Source organism: Calidris pugnax, unplaced genomic scaffold (assembly GCF_001431845.1).
Source record: "Calidris pugnax isolate Ruff unplaced genomic scaffold, ASM143184v1 scaffold188, whole genome shotgun sequence".
Classification (NCBI taxonomy): Eukaryota; Metazoa; Chordata; class Aves; order Charadriiformes; family Scolopacidae; genus Calidris; species Calidris pugnax.
This window is the reverse complement of record NW_015091257.1, coordinates 5245848-5273767: the sequence shown is the minus strand read 5'-3', so window position 1 is coordinate 5273767 and position 27920 is coordinate 5245848. Positions and strand designations below refer to the sequence as shown.

At 41.0% G+C, this 27920-nt stretch overlaps 1 protein-coding gene across 3 annotated transcripts; it reads right to left on the bottom strand.

The window, feature by feature from the left end:
- Positions 1 to 2040: 2040 nt before the first annotated feature.
- XG (Xg blood group) lies at positions 2041 to 26856 on the bottom strand. Of its 3 annotated transcripts, XM_014960212.1 has the most exons (10): positions 26797 to 26856; positions 26486 to 26707; positions 15313 to 15354; positions 14939 to 14995; positions 11167 to 11202; positions 8599 to 8664; positions 6641 to 6697; positions 5974 to 6012; positions 5571 to 5690; positions 2041 to 3913 (listed from the first exon to the last, which is right to left on the bottom strand). In XM_014960212.1, the coding sequence occupies exons 2-10, from the start codon at positions 26541 to 26543 to the stop codon at positions 3897 to 3899; spliced, it is 492 nt and encodes a 163-aa protein (XP_014815698.1). In that variant the 5' UTR covers positions 26544 to 26707; positions 26797 to 26856; the 3' UTR covers positions 2041 to 3896. The 3 variants fall into 3 exon arrangements, with proteins under 3 accessions (XP_014815698.1, XP_014815697.1, XP_014815699.1); XM_014960211.1 differs by lacking the exon at positions 26797 to 26856 and having other exon boundaries at positions 26486 to 26760; XM_014960213.1 differs by lacking the exon at positions 26797 to 26856 and having other exon boundaries at positions 5974 to 6009; positions 26486 to 26760.
- Between the last annotated feature and the right edge of the window lie 1064 nt (positions 26857 to 27920).

Genomic DNA, 27920 nt, shown 5'->3' with positions numbered 1-27920 from the left:
TCCTTTCCCTTTCCCTTTCCCCCTCCCGCCGGGGCGGGGGGACCCCCGGAGACCCTCCCTTACTCTCCCCTCAGAGCCTCCCTGCCCGCTCCCTCGGGGGGCGCCGGGGAAGGAGACGGCCCCCTCCTCCTCAGCCGTAGTTTCCAGACCCCCCGACGGGCGAGGGGGGGTCTGCTTCCCGCCCCCCTCCCCCCCCGGCCGGCGGTAAAGAGAAGAGCAGTCTCCGTGGGGAGGAGTGGGGGGGACACGCACCGCGGGTACCTGCGGGGTAGGGAGGGGGCGGGCGGCTGAGCAAACCGAGGGGGGGCCGCGTCCCGCCAGCCGCGCCCCGTCCACGGCAGCGCAGGCCGCCCACCGGTGTCAAAGACGGTGTCAACGACACCAATGTCTTTGACGGTGAAGGTTGTAGATGGTGGGGAAAAAAAGGTGTTAGGGCAGGAGCAGGGTGACTCCGGTGTGGCTTACGGTCACCCAGGAACGTGGGGTTCACCGTGAGTGAAGGGGGTCTGCACATCAACTTCGCTGGAGCCATCATACCCCCTGCGGGTGTGCACAGTCTGGTAACTGGCCACCCAGATAAATAAATAAATAAATAGATGTATTCAAAGAGCTTGTTTTCACAAATATATATAAAAATGCACTTAGATATATTCTCACAGTGTATTTTCACCAGTAACGCACAAGTGGGGTAGCCGTTCTATGTAATTCAGCCTCACAATGTCCCTGCAAAGCAGTTTTAGGCCGATGTGGTTCAGTCGAGGCATTTTCACATCACAGAATCACAGAATGGTTAGAGTTGGAAGGGACCTTAAAGACCATCGAGTTCCAACCCCCCTGCCATGGGCAGGGACACCTCCCACCAGACCAGGTTGCTCCGAGCCCCCTCCAACCTGGCCTTGAACCCCTCCAGGGATGGGGCAGCATTGAACTCTTCTGCGAATGGCAGTAACTACTCAGCAGAGGACCATCATAACATGCTGCTCAGCTGTTTAAACCTTTATTTCCGACAATTTGCAAGCAATGTGTTGCCACTCCAACCTGTGTTTGTGCTCCCACCCACTGGGAGTACCCTACAGGTCCACTGGAGAAGAGGGTGTCATTGCTGTGATAGTGACGAGCTGTTTAAGGAAGGGCGGGCAGAAAAACATAGGAAATAAAGCTTTACTTATCCCTCAGAAACAAAATTCTGGGGAAATGTGTTCATCATCTGCTTGTACAGATGGGTCAACTAAACAATATGCTTATGAGTAGCAAGATCGCTATTGTAGATAACATTACTGGCAGAGCTATTTCAGTTGGAGGACTTTTTCATCAACAAAAGCATTTTCTTATTATAAACACAATGCCTACATTTAGCTGATTTTCTGTTTTACTTATGTGCCAGAATCTTTTTTACAGTATAGAATAGATTTTAAATGTCAGAGACACTAATACAAGCTGGAGTTCTGGTGGTGTAACAGATAGTTTATATTCCTTCCTTCCCCTCCAGATTTAAATACGTTAGAGCTTCCCTACATAAACCCCCAATTATCTGAAATTTTTATTATTACAATAATTATAAAATTATTATTGTCATCATCATCGTACTAGTTAAAAGGGAAATTAACACTGAAAACTGTGCCTGCACACCAGTATATTGATCTTATGTTGATGTAATTAGACCACAGAGTTTCAGAGGATTAATCACTTTGATGAGCAGTGTTTATCAATCCAGATTCATGGGTTTTGCTTAAATTCTCTTTTTTGGGCAATAATATTAACACAAGAAAATATTTTTAAAATACTATGAATGAATTTAAATAAATTGTAATACTATTTCAAATGCAAATATGTTAATAATGGCCATAGATCCTTCTCTGGACACTGCTACTGAATAAAAAAAAAAACTTCTTAAACTGTTTTCTTTTTTTCCCCCTAAAGTCTTTAATTTGAAGCAATTCTTTCTCTTCCCTAGTGGGACAGATTAATTTGTATATAAAAGGTATCAGCTGGCATATGTGCCAGAAAGTAACAAACAAAGCAAACAAAACTCAGATCATCTTACATAAAACACAGTATGTGTTTATTGAAAATTTTCAAGAGAAAGAAGCAAAATATATATTTTCATTGTTAAGCAAAAAACTGAAGTGGTAACGACAAAACACTTTAACATGTCATTAATCAAACTTTACATCTACCTGACAAAATATATATCAATCCATTTTAACTATTAACTTGGAAAATTAGAGTTTTTGAAGAAATATCAGATGTCCTTGAAAAGCAATTTAAAAATATGTTAGTATTCGTAAGTTGAAAGTGATAGCCACAAAGGTGCTCGTTTGTTTGTGCGTTGTCAAGGTGTTGCTGTATTTCAACTGATGTACATTACCATTTCTTACTTTCAGGATCAAAATAAATATTATGGTAATTTCCTCAGCAACTGATATATACCCATGTCAAATATAGTTTAGATAGAATAGTATTTTCTTTCATAAAAAAGTACTTTTTCATAAAAAAGTACTTTTTCTCATGATGTCTTTCTCTCAACAATTTAATAAACACAAAATCATGTTTACCTCCATCTACATGTAATTTCGGTAAGAAAAAGCATGCTTCACATATAAGAGGAAGATAAAGACACAGAGATTTCTTCTATGCTTTAAAGAGTCAGCTAAAACAGCTGTATTGCAAATTACATCAGTAAACTACTAGTTTTGCCAGCTTTCATCTGCACTTAATTCATTTGCGAGTATTTTGATTCAGTTAGCTAAATGAAGGCAGAGAGACTGGAAAAGTGTTAGTTTTTGTTGATAGGTTTGTCCATGTAAGGACATTTGTTAGCACAGCAAGGTTCATCAGGAATAAGGGAAAAAATCAAAGCAGCCTTGCTAGCAAAAATCTATCAACCATACCTCCACGTACGTGTGAAGTTGAATAGTTGGTGTGACATAGATTTTATAGAACAAAGTGTCACAGACTCGTTCTAAATTATTCTGAAAACTTGGTGCCTGTTTTCTCTTTACAAAAATTATGAATAATATGGTTCTTAAAAAAAACCACAGTCTGCCAGATTAATGCCTTTAAAGGTCCTAGAGGAGGACCTAAGACATTAGGTCCTAGAGTAGGACCTGTTTTCAAGAAGGGAAACAAAATTAATGTCCAATTCCAGTTCCTGAGAAGAGCTGAACACCGTTTCAGTAATAAGTAAATAAATAAATAAATAAAATCAGCATGAGTTCCTCTCATTTTTATTTTTTTAAACACTGGTTTGTAAGTGTACATACTATTTTCATGCTATATTTGAACATTAAGAATGAATTTTCCATCTATAGCTCATTTCACTTTGCTAGAATTCAGACATAAATACAAAGTAAAGGCATTAAAATTTTTAATCCTTTATACAACTTCAAGTTTTCCTTAGACTTTATAAACAATACAGAAATACACCAAAGAAACCCAAAAGTATGAATGAAAATGGTAATTTCCTTGTTCCTATTCTATCAGAAGGATTAAGTATTCTGGCTAATTTCAAAAAGAGAAAAAAAATAAAATTGTTCAGTGACTCAAACACTGACAAACAAAAAACTTTCCATTTTTAGCTTATATTAAACTTGATTTCTTTGCTGTTTAAAATAACTTCTGAATCAAAACACGTATCCAGCCTTTATGAATGCAGGTCAGATAATTCAGTACTATTCTCTGGCATTTTAAGCATATTTTTGATGATGTAAAGCTCAAGGTCCAAGACCGACACCGGGTAAAAGAGAGTAGGATTGGAATGTCTCGACAAAACTTTCATTAGAAGGAAGTTTTTCTTTTGTCAGAATGATAAAGTAGAAAAAAAATGTTTGATCTGGGGGGTGAATGTCACCAACCAAGGGAGCCTGTGATCAGAGGGCAGCTCTTCTTCCAGTGGCTTACACTGCAGCCCCACCTGAAAAATGAAGATTGAGCATTCAGCATTTCCACCATGGATGCCCTTTGCCAGCTCTTCTGGACTTTTTTTATTCGTTCTTTTTGAGACAACAGGTGGGAACCTCATATCCCCACAGCCTTCACCCTTTGTCTCACTCTCCCTTTTCCAGAGAGCAGCGGGATCACTGACCTGATGCTTTAGTTACACCCCAACCATAGAAACAGAGGAAAATAACTGTCTCTCAGACCCTGATGGCACTAACAGCCCTCATGGCCCTGACCCAACTTCCCTGGGTCCCCTGGGGTATCCCAGGCCATGCTGTGGCTGGATGTCCCCTGTGTAACCCTGCCCAAGCCTTCCCCAGGTGCCTCACCACCAGCAGCTGCCCCAGACCCCACTATGGCAGCCCCAGCCCAAGGGCACCCCAGATCCCTCAGAAACGCCTGTGAAGCTTCTCCACACACTTCCTGTGTTTCTCTTACGTCTTGGTCATTAATCCCATTATGGAACAAATAACATGAATTTGAGGTTTAAATTCAACTCTCTGGCAGCTAAGGGCCAGGGCTGGGTTGTTCCTGAAATGCTGGGAGCTGAGGGCAGCCTGAGTTGTCACCTCCCTGGTGGCGGGCACGCACGGAGGGGCAGTGATGGCAAATGGGCCCCATGGATGGGCCAGCCATCATCAGGTGGGCAATTGGCCCACCCAAGGCCAAGACAGAAAGGAAAGCCAGCCAGCCAGCCAGACTCATGGCCTGGGCAGACATGGGGGGATGTGGCAGGAGGCCCACCCAGGCCAGAGCTGAAATGGGGGCCCTGGCCAGATGGTACATCTAGATGCACCAGACAAGGCTGATCTTGGCCACACAGACTCATTTCCACACACAGGGCCATGGCAGTCAGTCACCTCTGGTGGCAGAACCTCACGTCATGCAATTTCCTTCATAGAGTGGCGTGCATCCATCTTCGGGGAGCGTTACGGCTTCCTACATCCATCTTCAGGGAGCGTTATGGCTTCCTATACTTGTTCTTGATGAATAATATTAATTCCCAGTATCTTGTACAAACCAGTGAAGTTGTTTAGGATGATATTTTCATATTCCCTCATCCCTGATCTATTCCTGTCCCCACTGAAATTGTTTGTAAAATTCCCATCCGCTCCAGTGCTAAAGCAACTTCCAAAGCTGGAAACCAGTTTGGCTTACCATGTGGTTTGAAGCAAAGTTTCTTGTTCTTATAAGCAGAGTAGGCCGCTATCGATCCAACAACTAGTATTACGAAAGCAGAAATTATAGGAGATGTAACTCCAGCTATTAATCCTGAATCTGTGGAAACAGAGATTATTTTCAGAGGCATTGAAATGCTTTAACTTAAACATGTTTTCTACTAAGGTGTGCTTTTGCCAAACTATGAGAATTGTTTGGAACCTCACGTCATGCAATTTCCTTCATAGAGTGGCGTGCATCCATCTTCGGGGAGCGTTACGGCTTCCTACACTTGTTCTTGATGAATAATATTAATTCCCAGTATCTTGCACAAACCAGTGAGGTTGTTTAGGATGATATTTTCATATTCCCTCATCACTGACCTATTCCTGTCCCCGCTGAAATTGTTTGTAAAATTCCCATCCGCTCCAGTGCTAAAGCAACTTGGAAAGCTGGAAACCAGTTTGGCTTACCATGTGGTTTGAAGCAAAGTTTCTTGTTCTTATAAGCAGAGTAGGCCGCTATCGATCCAACAACTAGTATTACGAAAGCAGAAATTATAGGAGATGTAACTCCAGCTATTAATCCTGAATCTGTGGAAACAGAGATTATTTTCAGAGGCATTGAAATGCTTTAACTTAAACATGTTTTCTACTAAGGTGTGCTTTTGCCAAACTATGAGAATTGTTTGGTGAAACATTGGAAATTCATTAAATAGAATTAAGCAGAAGATTAGAAATTATGTTACATTATGGCTGGTGTGAAAACTATGTCTTAAAGCCTAATTTAGTATATGTACTACTTCTATAAGGCTAACATTTTCTTACTATTTTATCATGATCAGAAACAAATTATAGAATAAATTATTTACTATACCCGTGTTGCCTCCACGATTGAAATGATGCTCCTCTTCTGCTGGAATAGAGGATGAATTTTCATCAAGAAATGTTTTTTATCTTGGTTTGAGAACAGTCATTACTTAGCACAGTGTGATTTCGTACAGGAAGTGAAAGTGGGTGGCTCAGCAGGGCTGTGGGAGAGGAGCTCCACTTCCAGTCCTGACTGACAGTTGTGCTGGCTGGAGGAATAACCGTCCACCCTCCTGACACTTCATTTTTGGAGAAGAATATTATATTCTAAATGAAGGGGGTGCGGGGAACGGTATACTCTGCCTAGTCTCTACTGGCAGACAATTAGATGATTTATCACTAATTTAAGTCAAGATCATAGGCCCAGTGCATCTACTTGCAGTTCTCAGCAGAAGTCCCTTGCTTTGGGACTCTTTCCTAGCTAAATTCAAAAGGATTGATCCTGAAAGGTTCTGGCATATGGCAGAATGCTACAAAATGTTTAGGAATATGTTTCAAGTTTGAGCTTCAGGCTCAAAGTCATGGTTTGTGGAGAAGGATAACTAAACTAAATAAAAATAGCAGAGTCTTGTCCTATACCTTCAGTGACAAAGAGATTACCACTAAAGCAAAACTCGCCAGCTCCGACTTAAAAGTATTCGGAAGAAGCTGCAAGGAGAATTGTCAAATACTACCTGCTATGTGCGGTGGTAAAGGCTTCCCATCAAGGAGATCTGAGTCATCAAAACCTCCTGTAAAATAGAGATAAGGATTTCTGTTGCAAAATTATCTGATCAATGCTAAAGCCCTCAGGTCCCTTGTCGGGTCTTTTTGTAATGTACTAGTGAGGGGTGAGGCACCTTTGGATTCCCAGATTCGACATGTTGGATGGGTCAGGTGTCTTGCACTGCATGGTCACCTATTCAAATTCACCTGGAAGCTGGAGTACTAAAGCTGTTTGTGTCTACCCATTCTGCATCTCTCTTGGTACCTATGGGATGTGTAGACTTGGGCTCTCAGTAGCACAAATCCTTCTACAATATGGATGCCTCAAATCCCAGTAGTTCCTGGAGCAGGAAGTCCTTTCCAGGAAAGACTAGAAGGATGCCAGAACTACCCGTCCATGGTTCACCGCTACAATCATACCAGAAATAAATATGGGCTACATGGTGGTAGCTCGGGTAGATGTGCCACTTTCACTTTATTTCAGTGGGTGTCTGGGACTACACTCAAAACCAGTACAGATTTACATCCATCTCCACAGTTGTACCTGTTGTGTGCCCCAGGGCCATCTCAGATGCACATCTCAGCCTGGATTTGAACATAGGCACTTGGGAAAACACAATCCAGGACTGCAGCACAGACTGGGATCTACCTGGCTGGAAAGCAGCTCTGTGGAAAGGGACCTGGTGCTCCTGGTGAACAACAAGCTCAATATGAGTGAACAGTGTCCTCCTGTGGCAAATGAAAAAAACCAGTACAGATTTACATCCATCTCCACAGTTGTACCTGTTGTGTGCCCCAGGGCCATCTCAGATGCACATCTCAGCCTGGATTTGAACATAGGCACTTGGGAAAACACAATCCAGGACTGCAGCACAGACTGGGATCTACCTGGCTGGAAAGCAGCTCTGTGGAAAGGGACCTGGTGCTCCTGGTGAACAACAAGCTCAATATGAGTGAACAGTGTCCTCCTGCGGCAAATGAAACCAACAGGATGCTGGGTTGTATCAACAAGGGCATCACCAGCAGAGAGTCATTATTGCACTCAGCGCTTGCCAGGCCACACCTGGAATTCTGTGTTCACTGTTGGTCCCTGCTATATAAAAAATATACGAATAGGATGGAGAGGGTCAAGAGAAAGGCCACCAAGATGATCAAAAGACTGGGAAGCCTGCCATATGAGTAAAGTCTGAGAGAATTGAGTTTATTCAGCCTTGAGAAAAGAAGGCTATGAGGAGACCTTGATAAGGTTCTAGTTCCGTGTTCCAGTATATAAAGGGTAGCCACAAAGAAGATGGAGACTCCCTTTTTACAAGGAGTCACGTGGGAAAGACAAGGGGTAATGGGTACAAGTTAATCCTGGGGAGATTCTGATTGGACACAAGAGGAAAATTTTTCACAATGCAAACAATTAACCGTTGGAATAATCTCCCCAGGGAAGTGGTGGTTTCCCCATAACTAGACACTTTTAAGATTCAGCTGGACATAGTGTTGGGCCATGTTGTCTAGACCATGCTTTTGCCAAGAAAGGTTGTATGAGATGATCCTTGAGGTCCCTTCCAACCTTGTATTCTGCGAACCTATGATTCTATGATAGGCTTATCCACATCCTATGGCTAGATGCCAAATCCGAATGTTAGTTAGCATGGTTTGGTGTACACATACCCAAAATGAAAAGGCAAACAATGTGAGTGTTAGTCTCATGTCACTTAGGAGTCAACATCCCACATTTTGGGCATACAGAAAAGCTTTACAGTACCAACACTAAAGCTCAGAAAAGCTTTCTGAACACTGGGTCAGGAACAGTGATTACAAAATGGAGATGGAGGAAATGGGTGATAAAAACTCTTAATAAAGAAATTAAACTATTTGAAATATCTGCTCTGAACAGCTCATAGTGCTAGATTTTCTTAGGAGAAAATATTCTTACCCGAATTGCTATGGCTTCCCGGTCGTGGTGGAAGAGGTGGGTATAAAGGTTGTCTTGGGATGTCACCTATTGATAATTAATATTGTTAGATAGTTGGACAGGCAAAACTGAGAGCTGTAAATAAATAGTATGATAACCTGAGATTTTATACTTATTTCTAATTTGTCCTTTGGTGAATTAAGAAAGGGACATTTTCCCTAGTTAAAAAGTCTCAAGCACTATACCAGCAAACAGCTAGATACTAGAACTAATTAGAAAGTGAGAAGGGAATATTTTCAAAATTAAAATGAGAGAAGAATTCACAAAAATGTTGAAGGAAAATATTTCTTATATTTCTGGCAAGTGGTGACATTGTTTAATGCTGACAGCTGGGAAGCACCGTGCATTACTGTAGGTGTCAGTGGTGCAGTTCTGCAGAGCCGACAGAGAAGCTGATGTTCTGGGCTGGGCAGGAGGCAACAGGTTGCCTCTGTGCCAGGTGTTAATAAGATCTGCAGGTTAGTTTCATCTAACACATGTTGAATTTATCTAGTGCATGATGAATTTTCAACTCTTGAACGGCACAAAATGGATGCAGACTTCAGCTTTGTTGTTTAGGACTTTGTGCTAGTATTTGGCCATGATTTTTGCCAAAGTATTAGGAAGAGAAGCATTGGTTAGAGCAGGAGATCTGATGACTAATAGCAGTTTCCAAACCGCACATACAGTGCTGGAGTAGCAAGAGCTGACTCAGTTCAAAGTTAACGCCCATGGCTGCTGCTCTGCATATACAGAGGAGGTTCCTTCTTGCAGTCCTTTCTCCAACCAGTTCAGTCACATATTTAACTGTTCTCCGAGCCAGACAGCAAATTTAGCTCTGAATAAATCAAAGCTAGGTCACAGAAATAAATACCAATTTCTCTTCCTCTCCTTAAATCTTTCTTTCCCTGTCAGTACATGCCAGATGCCCTTTTATCTTCTTTTCTTCTTGCCTAGCTGCTAAATATAATGCTTCTGTTTGTGAGGAACGTTTAGGTTCTGAATCAGCAACTTATTTAGATATATGCTTAACTTCAGGCAAGTTTAGCCTACTAGAGTGAATGCATTTTAGGTAGAGTCTTAAAGCTTTGCTGAATCAGACTTTGCCTAATTAATTTTCTTCAATAGAAGGAGAGACTTGTTCTGTTCCAGATCTCTGTGTAAAGAACTAAGACTCCATGGCACAAAAGCACAAAACTACTGATCCCATTATTCATTTCTATTACGATGCTGCACTTACTCAGTCTTCTCTAAGCATAAGAAGATGTATTCTGTGGCATAGCTAGTGAAAAAATAATGTCTTCAGAACTGTTGATAATGAGGTACATATCATAAATCCCATTATACCATGTATGAATGTCAATTAAGAATTTGAACTGAAAATGGAGCAAAGAAATCAAAACTGAGGTAAATATCATTTGCCATCCTCTGAATGAAAGGTGGGTGTTAGTGAAGATGCTTAAGCATTTAATTAAGAATTTAATCAACATACTAAATCCATCTTCTCATAAATGTACCCATTAGAAACTTGCAGGTGTGGAACAGTTAGTATGGGCAGGAAGAAGTGAGAGTATTAACATGGAAATTATAAACAAAATCAGATTCAGCTTTATAAAGTGTGGGCCAACTTGTCATTCAAACATAAGCATGAAATGCAACAGGGTAACCTGGAAATGTGGAAAGCCCTGGAAATGGGAAAGAATAATATAAAAGTTATGATTCTCTACAACTGAAACATTAGTAAACCAGACCACTCTGACTGTAGTCATAAATCAGAGGTTCTGTGTAATGGTCTGAGAAGTAATTTTCTTTTGTCTAGCCTTGATTCAAGTGGAACTTCAGGCTTTGATTCAGTACTACTTGCATTTTAGGTAATTTCAGTGTACAAGAACCTTTCTAGAGCACTTGACGTCCTCTAAATACACTAAACAAAATGTGGTGCAAAAATTTCAAAAGTCAAGGATTTCATACGTCTACGCAGCTCGGCACAGTATTGGGAATACTTCCTGGGTCAGTTCTGGATGTTACAGAAATATTTGGAAGTTACAGCTGGTTACAACAGCTTGGCTGCTTCAAGATTAAGCTACATCATACCCATCAGTGCTCATCTCTGAAAAACATTCCTTTGTGCATTTCTAACTTGGGATTGGCAGAGCTACAAGCAGCTCACACCTCTCTCTAGCCTCTGGTTCCTAATCTTAGGCAGACTCATTTTAGGTAGCTGAAGAAACTACTACCGTCACCTGTTGTCTTCAACCTTCTGCCAGAGGCCACCATCGCAGCTGAATGGGGCATAAATCCTCTCCCCAGCCATGACCTTGGTAGCCTGGCACAGTAATGTAAACCATCACTGACTGCAAGCTCCTGTAGCTGGCAACCAGACACAGCCCATCCTGCTGTCCTCGCTCTGCATGTTGGACTCTGGCAAAAGGTCTGTAGGTACATGAGTTGGCATGACTCCTATCACTACAGTTCCTCCTAGGGTCTTGAAGTCTCTTTTCACAAATTAGGCAGACTTCAGAAAAAGACTACAGAAAAGAGAGTACTCACCCCCACCAAGAGCATCTCCTAAATGCAGATCGTTGTCTAAAAATGGAACAGAGGAAGATGTAGATAAGTGAGTTACACACAATTCTTGAGGGAAGTGGAATGTTAGTTTTAATAGAAAATGTACAACTGAGTGTTTGACAAACAACTTTTTCAGGTCAGTCCCACAAATTCAAATAAGGTATCACACTTTTCTTGAAAACTCCTATAGAATTTAATATATGCTCACACAATAATTGACAAGTGATACTGTATTTTCTACTCAAAATACAAGAGATTTATTCTTGCTTTAAATAAACTCTGAATAAAACCCATAGTGGAATCAAGACCAATACCTCTTTAAAGTATTTGCAGGCACATAAATAAAATTAGCTACGTTAAGGCATAAAAAATCTATCTATTTTTAAAATATACCTATTTATTTACAATCATGTTTGTGGTTAAAACTGGTATATGCACATTTGGCTCAGGTATAATTTGTTCAACTGCAAAAACTGAACACCCATTTCAAGAACAAATAGCAGGAAGAAGTAAGCCTACTTAGGGAGAGAGATTTGAATGAACTAATTTATGTAAGGGTCATGGTGACATAAAAAATTTTGCTTCAAGCGATCATACATGCCTGTCTGAGGTCGGGCGACAGTTTGTTTTTCTTTGGCTGAGTTATAAAAGTTGTAAAATACACTTAAATGTCTGCATGTGCACGTTACACGGAGAATCAACAGGCTATTGCCGTTCCCCCAGCACTGTACACATGTCTCACTGTACCTGGGGTGGAATTTTCCTTCCAGTTAACAGTTTGTCAATGAACTACAGATGCATAAACAAGAGGAACTCCATTTCTAATATGCAGGTGTGGATATGAGCTTGTGGGTGATATTTTAGGGTCTGTATGGAATGGCTGAGAGGTCAGCAAGTAATAGGCAGAAATACATTAAATAGATTTTATAACTGTGAGGATCCCTTTGTTGCTCCTTATAAATGTAGAGTGCTGGAATGAATCAGAGGGAACAGCAAAATCCACCAAAATTTTGATAACGATGCTTATTGCCACAGAAAATTAGGTAGACACTCAAATGTGTTTTTTTCATTATAATTCCAAAAACCCAGGCAAATCCATCTGCATCACTGTGCAAAAGTCTGCCTTCATGTGTTCTTTATATCCAGAGGGAGTGGGAAGCTGCTTTTGCACAGTATCTAGTCTCATTTGTGTAACAACTCAGAAATGCTTTGATATCACCAGGAAATCTGGCAGGAAAATAATCAAATTCATACAATGTGACTTGGTTTGCTCTTTTTAAGCCAGGTGTTGATCCTGTCTGTGTCCAGCCAGCAGAGAGCTGCTTTTCAAGAATACCTTTACATATGAAATGCTAACACTGTAAGAAGCAATAAATTGCAAATTGAATTCAATCTATTATGGGCATGAAGAATTCAGGTAAAATGCAGGGTTCCACTCTGGAGGGTTCATGCAGAGATTTGTTACAGAAATGTTAAGGTTGGTGTGAATGAAATACAAATGGAATTGTGTGTGTGCCTGTAGGGACCAGAAAAAAAAATGCAGAGTGGAGGGTTAAAAGAACAGACAATAAAGGTCACCATTCCCAGCAGTAAAATTGAGGAATGTGTTGTTTCTGTCAAAACCAGCAGGCCTGCACTCCGATAAGACGACAGCGCAGACGAAGAAGAGCAGAAGGGAACTCCAACGTCAAAGGTTGCAGCATATCACCTATTCCACTATTTTTCCTGTTCGCCCACCCAGAAAATGTACTGCAGACATAGCCTGTGTACCCCAAACAAGTAAAACCAGACAGTCACCTGCAGTGACCTTGGCCTAGGGTTCAGAGATGCTGAAGTAAGCAAGATTATGAGGCAAAGGACCTTTCCATAGTAGCTGATGACTCCTAAAGGAGTACATCTGTACATAAACTAGCTTCTCATTTCTGACTAGGAAGAACCACAGAGACAGGATAAGCTGGTGTACCTGGTCCTGTGGTGCTCACCAGACCACCTGAGCACCCACTCAGGTGCTCATGAGTATGTGGGTTTGAGTGTATGGCTGAATTAAATCAACAGCAGGACGAATGTGAGTGGGTGAAATCAACTTATTTAGAGATTTTGTAAATAAACATCACCTTCTCCTTCCATTAAGTTTTGTGTTGAACTTTATTACACTAGATTGGGGGTGCCTACGGGAGAGCTTCAACTCAGACAGATGTTTCTATGAGGGAAGTGATGCCCAGAGGACATGGCCTGTACAATAATTGGCCCCAGCTCAACCAAAGTCATCATCTCAGCCAGCCTCATTTCTTAATGATACTGGCTGAAAGAGAGAAAGAGGAAACCCTGAAGTTAAGATGAAGCATCAGACAGATGCTAGGACATACTTAACACTGTTTTTTAAAATTAGTTTTAATTGCTTTTAAATTTCCTGCAGTCCTCTTCAGTGCTGAAAGAGATTCCAAATTCATCTGGAAAATATGGGAGTTCTTCTTTCCCAAGAGTTAGTGAAGTTGATTCAGGTAGGGCAGATAATCATCTGATGGTCATATCTCTAACAGATTTAGGAGTCCCTAAAAATGAAATTCCTTTCACCTGACTGAGGTAGCTTCACTGTTGATACTGGCATCCCTGGGTTACTTTTAAACATGACTGAGGATGGAGTCTTTTAGGGCACAATTCAAGTAACCTACTTAAGATGTCTATATTAGGATGGGAACAAATCCACAGTTAGAGCGATATGAACTGTCCCTAGACATGCTGATTTGTCTCCACAGACTTCAAAGGAAGTCAGGACAGTGAGATAAGTAGAGGTCAGTGGCTTAGCAATACTTTAAAATGGACACTTCTCCTCTAGGACAAACACAGATTTTCGTTGCAAAATGAAGTGGGAAGGAAGAATGCAACCATTACAGGATCTAGTAGCTACCACATTTGCAAAATGCTGCCTTGTTTGCTCAAAGAGCAAGCCAGAGAATTATGTGGAAAATGTAACTGCTTTTGTATACCTAAAGACTTATTGCATTGTTTATCCAGAAAAAGACTGAAAGTTGTGGGAGCTCATGTCATCCAGCATTTCCTAATTCAAGCATTTTGTTTGATAGTCAGAAATGTCTTTCAGTGCAGTTTAGCTGAAAAATCTCTGTTATAATAAAGTTCCATCATAAATGCATATATGGTTTTGTTGTTGGTTGGGCTTTGGGTTTTTTCAGCAATAATGAATGTTAATTGGAAATCGTCATTTGTCGTCCTCAGGACCACAGCTAAAACACTCTGGTCCTTCCCACTGTTCAGAGTCTCTTGTTTTCTGACACAGGCTTTTGTAGCAATCAATTCTAATTAGTATTAAGTAAACACGGTGAGAAGAAATAATACCCAAATTCCTTCTGATTCTTTTCCACATCCACTATTAAGCATCATGAATATTTATGGTAAAAGAAAAAACAATGGAAAAAAAGTAGAACAGTTACTCATTTTTATCAACAGCTATCCATTATTATACTCCCCTGGGAGTTCAATATAGGCTGGAAAAGCATGAAGAAGAACTTCAGGAAATAAAATGCCACTAGTGGCTGGCCATGCTCTGAAGTCTTACTGGAAGCAGTAAAGACATGTAATTGGTAATTATCCAAAGCCCACTTACTTTACATACGGAAGCCAGCTATTCACACAAACAATCTCAGCTACAGTACATTAGCAAAGATGATCAAGAATCTCATGGGAAACAGTTTCTACTTATCTAAAATCAGCTATGGCCGTTGTTCTCATTACTCACTCAGCACAGGCCTTGTCGGTCTTCTGATCACTGTAGGTCTCCTGGTAATTATGTCCTCTGTGGGACACAAAAACATTCCAATAAACAATAACAGCTTAAACTTTTTCGACTTATCAAAAGAAGGTATCTGCATATCTATAGAGCTGCATTCAATAAATCTTTATGTATGTTTTCAAAGCCTTTTTTGTTTTATTTTGTTTAAAAAAGAAAATTAAGTTTTATGACAGAAACATTGAAATGTAGCATTTCTCATTTCTGTGTATCTTTAACTTAAGTACTAGGCACTTCATATTCCAGTCCTCGAAGGAAAAGGACTTAAGATTTATTATTTGGTCTAAATGCCACAGTAAAAGAAGGACAGGAGATTTACCTACCTGGGTGATCAAGAGCATCAGCTAAATCAAAATCACGTTGACCTAGAAGGAAGGTGACAAAAGGAAAGAGACTAAGTCAGTGGGCAGGTTTACATGACCTCCAGATGTGAGGGCTCTGGAAAAAGCCAGAACACCAGTCAGAGGCAAAAGAGGAATCCATCCCAACAAGAACAGGCAGAGAGTGAGCTGTCGGCCGTTGCCCCTGTGCACTGCAGTCCTGAATGACCGTGCGAGACGGGCTCATTTAATTCAAAGAAGCTGTTCAAAGAAGCAAAGAGAAGCTGCTCTCTCATGTTATGGCTCTTCAGGCGCTGTGCAAACATGCCTCTGAAGGGCACAGGTTGTCTGTTACAGGGCAAAAGGACTATTGCTGGGAGATGGCTGAAAGTAGCATTCAGCACAGTATTTGCAAACCAGGATCACTAGGTAAGAGCTTTAACTATTTTCATTATTATTTTATTAGCTCAGCTTCAGAAAGCTGCTTTACTGGCAAGCCTGCCTTACAGTCACTTGTAACATGAATCAAGTTTTTTTTTTAATTCTTCCTGTAATGTGGCAGCGGTAAAAAATACAAAGATGAGTTTTCCTAATTTAGTTTCCACTGTACCTTAAAAAATATGAAAGGGGAGAAGAGAACCCTTCCTGTTCTGTGTTAGGTGACAATGATGTCATAAAATGTCACAGTGAGGCATTAGCACCCTGGCTCTTGAAGTTAGCAGGTAAATAAAACTGGAAAATGTTTTAAATGTATAAACTGAAGCATACAACTTTGAACCGAGCAAACACAGCTATTCATGGGAGTTTTACTTCCACTCTCTAAAGTCTGCCCCTTTCCTTTTCACACACAGCCCTCATGAAACATCTCTTTGCAGAGTATGTATCTGTGAGTTTTCATCCAGACTGAAACTTCACCATCCTTGTGTTTTGCACACCAAATACCAGATCACCCTGCACAAACCTGCAAAAAGTCACGACATGCCATGGCTTCCCTAAGCAGTTTGACTGTGCTCTTTCGAGTAAGCCTCTTCATCTGCATCTCTTTATTATCCTGTCTAAAAGCCTTAATACCTAACTCTTTAATGAAGTGTTTTTCTTTGTAAGTCTTGAATGCTTCACAGCAAGAAAGACATCATTGTTCAAGCAGGGAAACTGAGGAACAGAGAGAGGTTCAGAGGTTCTCCAGCACAACAGCACTCTGCGTTCAGCTCAGCCCTCTCTTCTCAACAGATGCTGTCCATCTTCATGGCATTCTTCACATTAATTACTGTTCCTGAATAATAGCTGTCACCTGTGTCAAAGAGCTCCTGGAAAGATTAATTATCAGTGCTAGAACACTATGTGATCCTCAGATAAAAATCAGCACAGAAGCATAAAGTAGAAATGTTTGGATTCCCATGAGGATTTTCACGTAAATCTGTGAACTTAATTATAGCCAGTGTCTGACAGAAAAGATAAAACGAGGGTGGAATGCAAAATAGTGAGTGGCTTCTAAAGCACAACTGTCCCTATAAGATACTATGAAAAACCTGTGTTTGGAAAGGAAAAGCAGGTAACAGCATTAAGCTTTCCCATTTATGTTAGTGGAGTAGCATTTTGTCTCTTATTTGAACTGATCTTGGAGTGTCACCTTGTCCAACTACTTCTTCCCCTGCCCTGGCTGCTTAGCCAACCTAGGTAAGACCAATAAGCTTTGTTAGATGGATAACATTCCAAGACCCTAACAGGTTGTGGGGTTTTCTTTATATGAATCTATTAAAATGCATAAATACATAAAATTGACAAGTGCCTTCCTCAGAAGATATTCCCTGATGAAGCTCTGAGGACATCACCAGCCCTTGCTGGTGCTGAACCCCTGCCATGCCATGGGGTCACTTGATCCCAGTGCAGACTCCTACCTGCAAGCTGAAATCCCAGCATTGCCTCAACTTATACGGTCATTTTATATTTTTCTGAAGCATTTCTTCGGTGGTGACAATACAAGTGTCTTAAGTTTGACTGTCCTTTGATTTTGTCCTCTGGGTAAATCGTCATTCTTAACCGGCATCCTGAGTGCTGCAGGAGGTTGAGTGACCTGAGCCCTGCTGCTGCAGGATACTGCTGGCAGGATTCAAACCATTTCTCATTGGAGTGAGTCATCAGAAATAATTTCAGAACACCAAAGAGCTGTTGGCCAAACCAGCTCCTTCGTTACGAGTCCTGACAGGCAGGAACTAACGATACTGAAAGTGGCTACCGAGGTCCTAACGCTGTAAAGAGAATGTGACAAAATCGTATTGTGAAGGAAGACTGGAAAATTTCCAGGTACATTATTTCTTTGAAGTCAGGGAAATGAATAAAACAGAAGAAGGAATCTAATCAAAAGAGCATATGGAATTCAAACAAGATGATGCAGACGCTTCCAATTGCATGAGAACCAAAGCAAAACAGCATACTGAAACAGTTACTAACATCTGCCCTTCTCCTGGGCAATAGCAATGTTTCCCTCTCCTGTTGTATGTCTGCTCTGTTATCAAAAAAGTGGGAAAAGACAAGAGGTGTTCTCTTTTGAGAGAGCAACAGAGAAATAGAAGACAACTACAGAAATTTTAAGAAGAGAAAAAAGAAGCCTAAAAATCCCCTGCAGAAATTATTCAGATTGATTTTTTTTTAATTATTTCTCATGATAAACCAAGTAATAAAATAAACAGACATGGCCACAGAATGACTGATTGAGAGTGAGACAGGAATCTACATTGAAATCTCTTTGGCTGTGTAAATATAAACCTTGACAGATGGGGAATTTGTATGTGGACATCTGTGCAGCGTGGTAAATGATATTCCAATAAACCAAAAGATTGCTTGGACTTCCATCCCGGCTTCCTCCGGTAATAACATCAAATGACCGCAAGGAGTAAGATTTTGTGGAGCAGAATTTTAAATGCTCATTACCATTTCTGAGACTGCACCTAGACATTTAAAGAATCTAATTTGGAAGGATAACAGATGGTTAAATAGCTGAACAGCCCAGATTTCATCCACAAAATGGTGGGTCTAAAAACAAAAACACATTAGAGACTCAGAGAATATTTAGCTCAATAGGAACTGCAGTCACTTCAGGGAACTTGGAAGATAAATGACAACAGAAATAAATTAGTCGAGCTTCTTCACAGAACAAACAGACTGAAAGAAATTCATTTTCCACACACAAAAATGGCTTTTTTCTTTTTTTTTTCTTTTTGAACCAGCTTTCATAACAGAAACAGCTGGAAATATACTGATGAAAATGAGAACGAAAGAAACTTTAGTGGGGAGAAAACAGCTTTGTTCCTTTGGGGTTTTTTATTTGGCTGGGGTTTTCTTTTGCGTGGTTTCTGTTGATTTTTTTTTTTTAACCTGCATAAAGTTACAAAGAGATTTAGCTATGCAAGAGGTATTATCTTAGAGTTATCTCTGTTATTCCTGCTTCGGGCTAGTATGCTATTTCTTGGCATCTCTTCTCACTTTTCTTCTGAGAGTATCCCTGGTTTTACATAGAAATGAAATGATTGTAATAATGTTTTTTGTTGGGTGGTCCACAATGATTCATAGCAGAGAATTTGAGAAAATGCTTATAAGCTCCTGCATGACACCACAGAACCATCCTTATCTGCAAATGAGAAAGTCTTAAGCTAAGAAAGCAAGTCTTCCGGATGGATAATACAGTTTGTATTGCAAAAGGACCTGTTTTAATTATGTTTACACTAGCTGCACAAACACAATGAACTGTACAAACAGCAGGACTTCTGCTGGCATTGCCAACCTTATTTGGGATGTAGTTCTCTCATCTCTACCCAACACATGTAGCTGTGTCTATAAAAATCTGAAGCTTAGACCTGGCCTAGATAGTTAAGAGTAGACTTCTCTGTAGCAGGCAGACAGGGGAGAATAGATTCCATAAAGCCAAGCACCAAAATACAGTATCTTAAATTTCAAAGTTACTACATCTATTTTTATAGGCATGATTCTTTCAGGTAGGACACTTGCTTTCATTAATGCCTGTACTTTCTATGAGCATTTTAAGTGAAATGTATAGAAGGCTGGTGATATAAGATGCTTGTTAGTCTGCTTATTCTGCTATGGAGTCTGGTATGGTTGCTGTTTGCCACAGGAACACTGAGCCAGCTTTTAGTAAGTTTCCTTGAATATAAGACACATCCTGCTGAAGCATCACAGAGGTGAGGTCATCTTGCCCCACCAAGGCAGTTTCCTGCAATGTCCTGTCCTCAGGCCCATATTAGTTTTCTGAAAATGGGACCCAAATATCTGGTCACCAAAATGCAGACAGCAGTGTCTTTTGCCTATGGTTGAATTTGTGACCTGAATGTAAAATGGACGTGTCGCCCTTTACCTGTGAGCTGATTGATCATAAGGGTCTGAGGTCCCACGGTTTTTGAGCAGGATTTACAAGGAACAGGGCTGGATTCTGCAGGTGGATGTTACCTATTCATCATTATGTCTGTAGTCTGAAGTTTTCTGACAAAAGGCTGCCGTGGCATCACTCTGAAATTTTTAGACTCTGTAAGTTGGTTGGTCCTGCACTGGATCCATATGAACACAGCTTCTGGCCATTTAAATGAAGCACGTTTAGATAAGGCAGTATGAATATTGTTAATTGAGAATCAGGTTATGTGGCAGATGAAATGAACCTCTCAGGCATTTATTTAATATGTATAGTCTAATATTAAAAATGAAGATAAGGCCCAGGAGAAAACATGTCTTTATGTGTATATACATGTGTGTGGACATACATCTTAAATGCCTACATGCACATGTGTTATATAAATCTTTTTGTCATTAATATGATTAAATTAATGGGCTTTGAGTGCATGGCTATCGGTCATATGATTGGGATGAGATTATCTATGTTACAAATAAATTAGAAGCAACTAACTTAGAAACGTAAGCTAGGTAGAAGGAGACAAGTTGATTTTACATTACTTAAAAACAAGAACAAAAATTATTTCTTCAGAATGATTAAATAAGAATTGGTTTGTGAATACAATGAGCTTAAAATATGAAACTGGCAGGGGCTGAGGAAGAAGTGTGTGACTCACAAACGAGGACAAAAATTCTCTAAAAAGGAACAATATGATACTGAAATTGCTCATGGAACCCATTTGATGTTCTTTTTAGCTGAAATGGTTTTATTCTTTGTATAGATCATTTCTGATTATTAAACAATCATGAGACATATTTCCCCTGTAATGAGAAAATAGGATGTATTGTCCCAGGCATCTGATTCAGAACACGCGCGTTTACTGGTCCAACTTTATTCTGGAAGCGATTATGTTTGTTTAAAGGAAATTACTCATGTAACAAAAGCAGAAATGTTCACACCCCAGAGTGGACACTTGGGACAAAATTTCAATGAGCAGGTGCTATTTCTTTGATGTAATACTCTCATGATCCATATTTCCTGATGGGGTTTACTGTAGCTTTTTTTTCCATCGTGGCCCTTTCGTTCCATAAACAATGATTGTCATTACAACCCCTTGATGTCGGGGCGGAAGATGAGTATGCTTTAAAATCTGTAATTAAGACCTAAGTTCCAGTCCACAGCATACGGACCTGATTACTGGCTTCATGTTATTATTTCTAGGCCAGCTCTGTTTATAGTTTGAATTCAAGGGAAATGAAAAGGTCTCTCTCACTTATTCATACAAGAACACATTTAAATAATTACCAGCAAATAAGATGCACTAATAAAGCAAAAGTGGCAGTACTGCTTCAGGTCTGTGCAGCGTGCTCTCATCAAACATGAAAGAAAATCTTCTAGTTCAATGGTGTTTGCTCTGCTGTGGAGAAGCAGCAGCTGTTCAAAGGTAGCTGCTGTTCGTTATGATGCGATATGCCCTGTATACGTACAGCATACATAATTTTCTATGTTTCGCTTCGGAGTGAGTGCAGAAGAAGCTGGTGTAAGCTGTAAAATTACAGGCAGAGCAAAGGAGCTGGGGTCTGTGATGAAGCAGCAGGGTATGTCTGCGCATCTTACTGAAACTCAGACTTTCAGCTTTGTGTCACGAGGAGCTTAGGCCATGAGGACATGGGCTGTTCAGCCAAAGCTTCTCCCTGTCCCTGTGTGGGTGGGAAGCTGTCACCCCTTTTCGGCCACTTGGTCTGAGGGTGTCATGTGTAATGGCAGTCATGTTACATGAGAACTGTACGTGTAGATAGGCTCAAACAACAGACCTATACAAATGTTCCTACTGGAACCCTACAGCGTGGCACAAGCAAAAGCTGAGTTGGGCACTCTGAGAGACCCCTCACTGCCTGAGTACCTGCTGGCTAACCCACACTTTCCCCAGCTGCTCGTTTAGAGACAGCAGAGGGAGCTGAAGGTAGTGCTGGAGGTCAGGGAGATGTCAGGCTTGGCTATTTCTGTTACTCACAGAGTGTCTTTCAGTGTTCCTCATCCCACCTTTGTCCCAGGTAAAATACATGCAAAATCACCTTTAGTTCTTCAATATGGGCAGCACAGATCTCAGAAGTGCTATTTCAAGTTGAATTTGTTTCAGAAATTCCATTGTATAACTAATCCTATGCCCCCTGAAGTCACAGTAGCCTATCAGTGTAATTATTTATATTCCTTCCAAGGGGTCAGTAGTGCCGCCAAGTCGAAGCAGATGATCAGGGCATTTTGTAAACTTTCTTTGCTTGCGTGTTTAAGACACAAGGCAGCAAAGAGGCAAGGCCTGCATCTATCTTCTCTGTTTCACTCCGTTAAGAACATGTTTTCTAGAAAAGAGTAATGCTGGAAAGAGTTGCTGGATGTCAGCAAGCGGATCTGTTCAGCAACAAAGTCTCTGCAGTGTCTCAGGAGCCACCTCTCTTCTCATTTTGGCTGAATGAGAAAAGCAATTAGGAGAGATGAAGAAACCTCTGCACATGCTGCCAGAGTGCACAGCGAATCCTCTCTGGTTGACCCCGGGCAAAGGGTGACGGAGCGTCAGTCGGTGTCTGAACTTCAAAAGCAGAAGACTCAGAAGAGAATCTGGCAGTTTAGCCTTTGGAGGGAACAGAAGTCAAGAGTCTAGGCATGCAGAATGAACCTGGGTTGGATTTCTGAACAAAGAGCCAGGCTTCTTTTTGTTACTGCTCTGCTCAGGAAACAAAATGGTCTGTACGGTCCTTCTGAATAGAAATATCTGGAGCATATCTCGATTTCTGCTTTGTGCAGATGGTAATCTGCCAGGTAGAGTTGCAGTTTTGATGCAATATAGATCGTGATCTGGGAAGCTTTGCTGCTGTCAACACAGGACTGTTTCCTGTGTGGAGTCTATGCCCCTGGGTCCTCAACCACTGATGTTACAAGACCTGGGACATAAGGAAGGACTTTGCTTTAATTTTTCTTTTAATCTCAGTGCCTACTCTGGCTTTTGTTGACATTTAATCTGGAACATTATCGCCCCCTGAAAATATATTGCTGTGGTTTAAGGTTTTTAATAAATTCCTCAGGAATTAAAAAATACATCGATGACAGGCAAAGCCTATTCAGTGGAAGTGGGACTGTTATATCTTCATAACCCGTTCCAGCCCCTTCTGTCAATTGGGATGGCCTATTTGCCTTCATGAGATACTGTACTACCAACAAGATTTTAGATTAGATAGCATTTTCCCACAACATTCATAGATGTCAGCTTCCCCTGTGGAAAAGAAGGAAGACTCTGGTCAATCCAATCTGAATCTCTCTTCTCCTAACCATGAGGCAAAATACCACAGAAAGGCATATTTTTACTCAAGATTTTAGATTAGATAGCATTTTCCCACGACATTCATAGATGTCAGCTTCCCTTGTGGAAAAAAAGGAAGACCCTGATCAATCCAATCTGCATCTCTCTTCTCCTAACCATGAGGCAAAATACCACAGAAAGGCATATTTTTACTGATTTTTAATCTTGAAAGAATTATGACTTTTATTTGTCCATTTATCACCCTCAATGGGATGGAAAGGGATTGACAATCACTATTGAAAATGAGGGAAAAATACGTACTGAAAACAGGCAGTTTGGGCACGGCTTCCAGTGTGGCAGCAATGTTTGAAAAGCAAGCCCAAGAAGCTGAGTAACCCCACTGGTTGTTAGCCCTTCCCGAGCACTGGTGTTGCAACAAGCTCTGCTGCTGTTAGCGTTTCAACCAGTTCAGGTATGTCTATTTATCAAGCTGCCATCACACCCTGGGATGACAGGGCTGACATGCCTACAGATGATAGCAGCTCTGGTATTGGGAGTGAAATAGTTTTGGCGCCCAGCAACGTTGTCTTATATATCCCTGCCGATACGGTGAGTGCTTCAGCACATACACAGGGACCTCACACCGAGCAACAGCAAGTTCTGGAGCTTGATGGAGCAGTATAAGAAAAACAGGACTGTTTTTTCCACCTCTCCCATTTTGTTTTTTAACTCCGGTGAAAACTACATTCTTCATAAAACTAAGTCACGTAGTGTCTCAAATCCAAACAGGTCTGTAATTTTCTCCCCATAAAGCGCCTAGCTAATTAGCCAAGAATACAATTAGTTTTGAGTCCATGGCTTTGTAAGCCTTCGCTGAACAGCGGTACATGGTTTACTGGCTGGAAATAAATGCTGTTCCTTTTACCTGCGTAGGGTGCAATACCTGATGCAGTAAAGTTAATGTATCTTAAACACCATCAACCTTTGTGCTGTCTTCGTTACTCACTAAATGTGAGCTATCAGTTGGTCTTAAAGACCACGGAGATTGTATCTATATTGGGAACCTGAAGAGCATTTCTGAGTGACTGTCTCAGCTGCTTTCCAGCTCCGTATGGGAGAGCCTTCAGATTGCACTGCTTCCTCACTGTAGTGAGTGACTGTCTCAGCTGCTTTCCAGCTCCATATGGGAGAGAGCCTTCAGATTGCACTGCTTCCCCACTGCAGATATGCACACAGGTGTATGGCCTAAATGGGACCTCCAGTATGTTCAAAGAGGTGCATGATATCACTTACTTGGGGGCCAGGATCTAAGTTGTGTCTTACCACACCCTATGTGGGCAGTGTAGACACAGCCAAAGCTGAATTGCCACAGGTCAGCCGAGCCACAGTAACTGATAGTGGGACATTAGCATAAACTTCAGTAGAAGTTCTTTCTAGGAAGTTTTTTTCATTTGAGTTGGGCTAAAAGCCTCTCAGACAATTAGTTGTTGCAACTCAACTTATATGGGAGACCCCATGGAACCTGTGTAAACTTGGAAATAACAAAAGCCAAACAATGTAGATAAAAGTATGGAAGACTGCAGTGACCATGTAAGATTCCAAACTATATCAAGTCTCACTTTCCTTATACAATGCGGTCCTTGGTTATGCCACACTTCTGTCAAGATGTAGTCCATCAAAATAATCTAGCCAAGTAACTGAAGATAGCTGGACATGGAGGAAATACTAGATCGTAAGAAGAATGATGTGATCTGGCCTGGCTGTGGTGGCACGGTAGTTTCTAGGAGCTATCACAGATGGCTACATCTTAGATAAAAATTAAGGTTTCATATAAAAAGGTGAATCATGCCATAGACATTCCTATCATAAGAACTTAGACCAGCTTTTCATCATCATGGTCAAGCCTTTCTCATATCCTGTCTTGATTAGGACTTAGAAGTGATTCCTGTAAATGTCCCCTGAAACATGGTAAAAACTTTGATGATAAAATTCAATGGCTGTTGCCATAGACTTAAAATAATTAATTTTGCCTTTCAAAGTGGATTAAATAGTTTCCACAGTCATAAGACTGTGCCCAAAGCCCACAGCAGCTTTCACCAATGACTTCTTCCCCAAAGCAGGGCTTGAACTGGCTCTAAATTAGCACGTGTAAAGCAAGAACGGTTACTCTGGCTATCCTTGTAATTAAAGTGATAGAATATATGGAAATTGGCTTGCCTGTGCTCAGACTGTTTGCACTCCAACTTCAACGTAAGAGAGTCTTTCAGAACAAGAAAGTCTGCATGCCAGTGATGAGAGACCGTGTGAATCATCCCTGTTCACAACATACTACAGGGCTGTCCTACTGCTCTGCTGTTTCTATGTCAAGCTACTTGCTGAAAGTCTCCAAATTATCCCTCATTTGTTCAAATGGAACTATGGCACTAATTTAAGGCAAGGCTTTTTCACTGCCTGCCACTGCAAGATCTCCTAAGGCCTCCATTTAAATCAGGGGTGGTGGGAGGATGATTTTGGAACTAGTGGTTAATGACTGGTTTCTTCCTGCAGTCAAACAGAGCGTTCCAAGTTTTTTGAAGTAATGCTAATACACAAAAAAAGAGAAAAGGTTACAACTACACTGCATGGCAGATTCTCAAGAGGATGATCCTCTTTGGTTTTATATCAAAAACAGTTTTACACAATGTTTTGTTAAAAGAAATTTCTGTTAGAATGTAGAAAAACACCCCAATATGAAAGCTCTACATTTTCCCAACTCCTATTCATTTATAAAAAAATATGCACAAAATGCATTCAATTCTTCATTAATTCTGCATGAAAAAAAATAGTATGGTTGTGTGTGGATTTTATATATTCAGGATAATGTTGGCTGAAGTTAATAAATTATTATTTTAGAATTTATTATAAATTATAATATAATAAATTTGTAATTATTAAAGCATGAGCACCAATATGAAAGCATAAGCATCTTTAAACTGAATCAGAATTTGTTTTTGCAATGTAACTAATGTGTTTCAAAATTACAATAACCAAGAAAAGGTCTAAAAGCATGAAGTTATTGTTTGACTAAGGATATCTTTGGAAACATTAAGTTCCCCTGGAAGCTCTCATTTTGCAGCTTCCATTTAAAAAGTTTACTCTCAACTCCAAGCTTGTGAATAATTTTAAGGAATAGTTTTATGGAATAATTTTAAGGAAGCAACACTAAACAGAAAATAAGAAATCATAACACACAATCACCAACTAGCAGAAATATTACAAGTGATCATCCAAAACATATGTATATGCCTTTAGAAACTGCAGAAGCACTTATCTAAACACTCTCAAATGCTTTTCATGAAACAGCGACGACAAAAATAATGGCAGCAAGCATTTCTAAATGTACAAGCATATTTTTGAGGGGTTGGGGTTTATTTTTTTTAGGTTTTTTTTTTAAATCTTTAATGATCTCAACCTAGAAATAAGTTAAGGCAAAGGTCACTTACCTTGTACGTGGACTAGAAGAAAGCCAAGGCACAAGAGGATACTTCTGAATTTCCCCATGGTCTTCTATGCAGTGCCTTGTTTGCACTGGTTGATTTTTCCAGTAGATGTTGCAACTGCAGTGCCAAGGGTTGAGGAAGATGCTTGGAATCACTGGCTCTGTCCAAAAAGTTCCCTCACCATCACTTTTAAGCACCAAGAAAGAGAGAGGTGTCCCTAAAAACCTCTTCTAGTACAAGAGAAGTATCAAAAGCAGACGACTCTGCTCTGCTACGGCCAAGCCACCAAGAAAGAGAGAGGTGTCCCTAAAAACCTCTTCTAGTACAAGAGAAGTATCAAAAGCAGACGACTCTGCTACGGCCAAGCCGTGAGCAGCACCATAGGTGCCACCCACCCTTGAAGAAATCTATTTATTGCCCAGGCAGAGGCGGGGAGAGCCGGGGAACCAGCAGCAGCACCCAATGAGGAGGGAGCCAAAGCGCCCTGGATCCACCTCCTTCCCTGAGGGAAAGCCAACCTGTTTGACATCCTCGCCTTCAAAGCAGGGTGTGGTGCTGGGGGAGCTCAGGTAGTTTGGGAGAGGAGACTGGCCTTCTCCGCAGCATACTCAAAAACAATCTCTCAGGTAGACTCTGTCCTCAAAGTGCTGCTTCCCTCCTTGGTTTTTGACTGGGCGATACCTGCTGGTAGAAGGCAACCCTGTCAGAGTCCTAGTGGAGACCAAGAATCTGCTTTGGGAAGGTTTACAGAGGGATGACAAAACCCTCAAATTTTATGAGATTAAAACACGATCTCAGACCACTGAACTGAAGCATGCTCAGCTCCCTGTGGATGCTGGAACATTGTCTGTCACAGGTTTTTCCCACTGATCTAGATCATGGAATCACAGAATCGTCAGAGTTGGAAGGGACCATAGAGATCACCTAGTCCAACTCCCCTGCTAAAGCAGGGTTGCCCAGAGCACATTACTGAGGACTGCATCCAGGCGGGTCTTGAAGATGTCCAGAGAAGGGGACTCCACAACCTCCCTGGGCAGCCTGTTCCAGGGCTCTGTCACCCTCACCGTAAAGAAGCTCTTCCTCATATTTGAATGGAACTTCCTGTATTCCAGCTTGTTCCAGCATCCTATCACTGGAAACCACTGATATGTTTTTAAATATAAATATCCATGGCGTCTCTCTAGCAAACACGTATGTCAGCGCACTTGGCTGTGGAACTGGACTGCCACCATCACACTGGTGCCTGGCACCAGCAAGGAGACCTGTGTGCGTCCTCCCTTTCCCCCGGGGTTAGGCTGCAGGCAGTTTTGTCAGTGCTGTTTTGACGAGGGCAGCAAATACTCTTGCTACCACGAATGGCTGATGTGGGCGCCTGTGGTGTTGCTGGGTGATCCAGTGCCATGTGGGGCACGGGCTGGCCCCCCGTGCATTTTTATTG

What these genes read in the sequence shown, in the direction of transcription:
- XG (XM_014960212.1), bottom strand. Translation starts at nt 26,543, where the DNA reads ATGGGGAAATTCAGAAGTATCCTCTTGTGCCTTGGCTTTCTTCTAGTC. An exon ending in TGATGCTCTTGATCACCCAG is followed by an intron (nt 14,996 to 15,312) that starts GTAGGTAAATCT and finishes TGTGTCCCACAG; the next exon opens with AGGACATAATTACCAGGAGA. An exon ending in TTTACCACCGCACATAGCAG is followed by an intron (nt 6,013 to 6,640) that starts GTAGTATTTGAC and finishes CCTCTATTCCAG; the next exon opens with CAGAAGAGGAGCATCATTTC.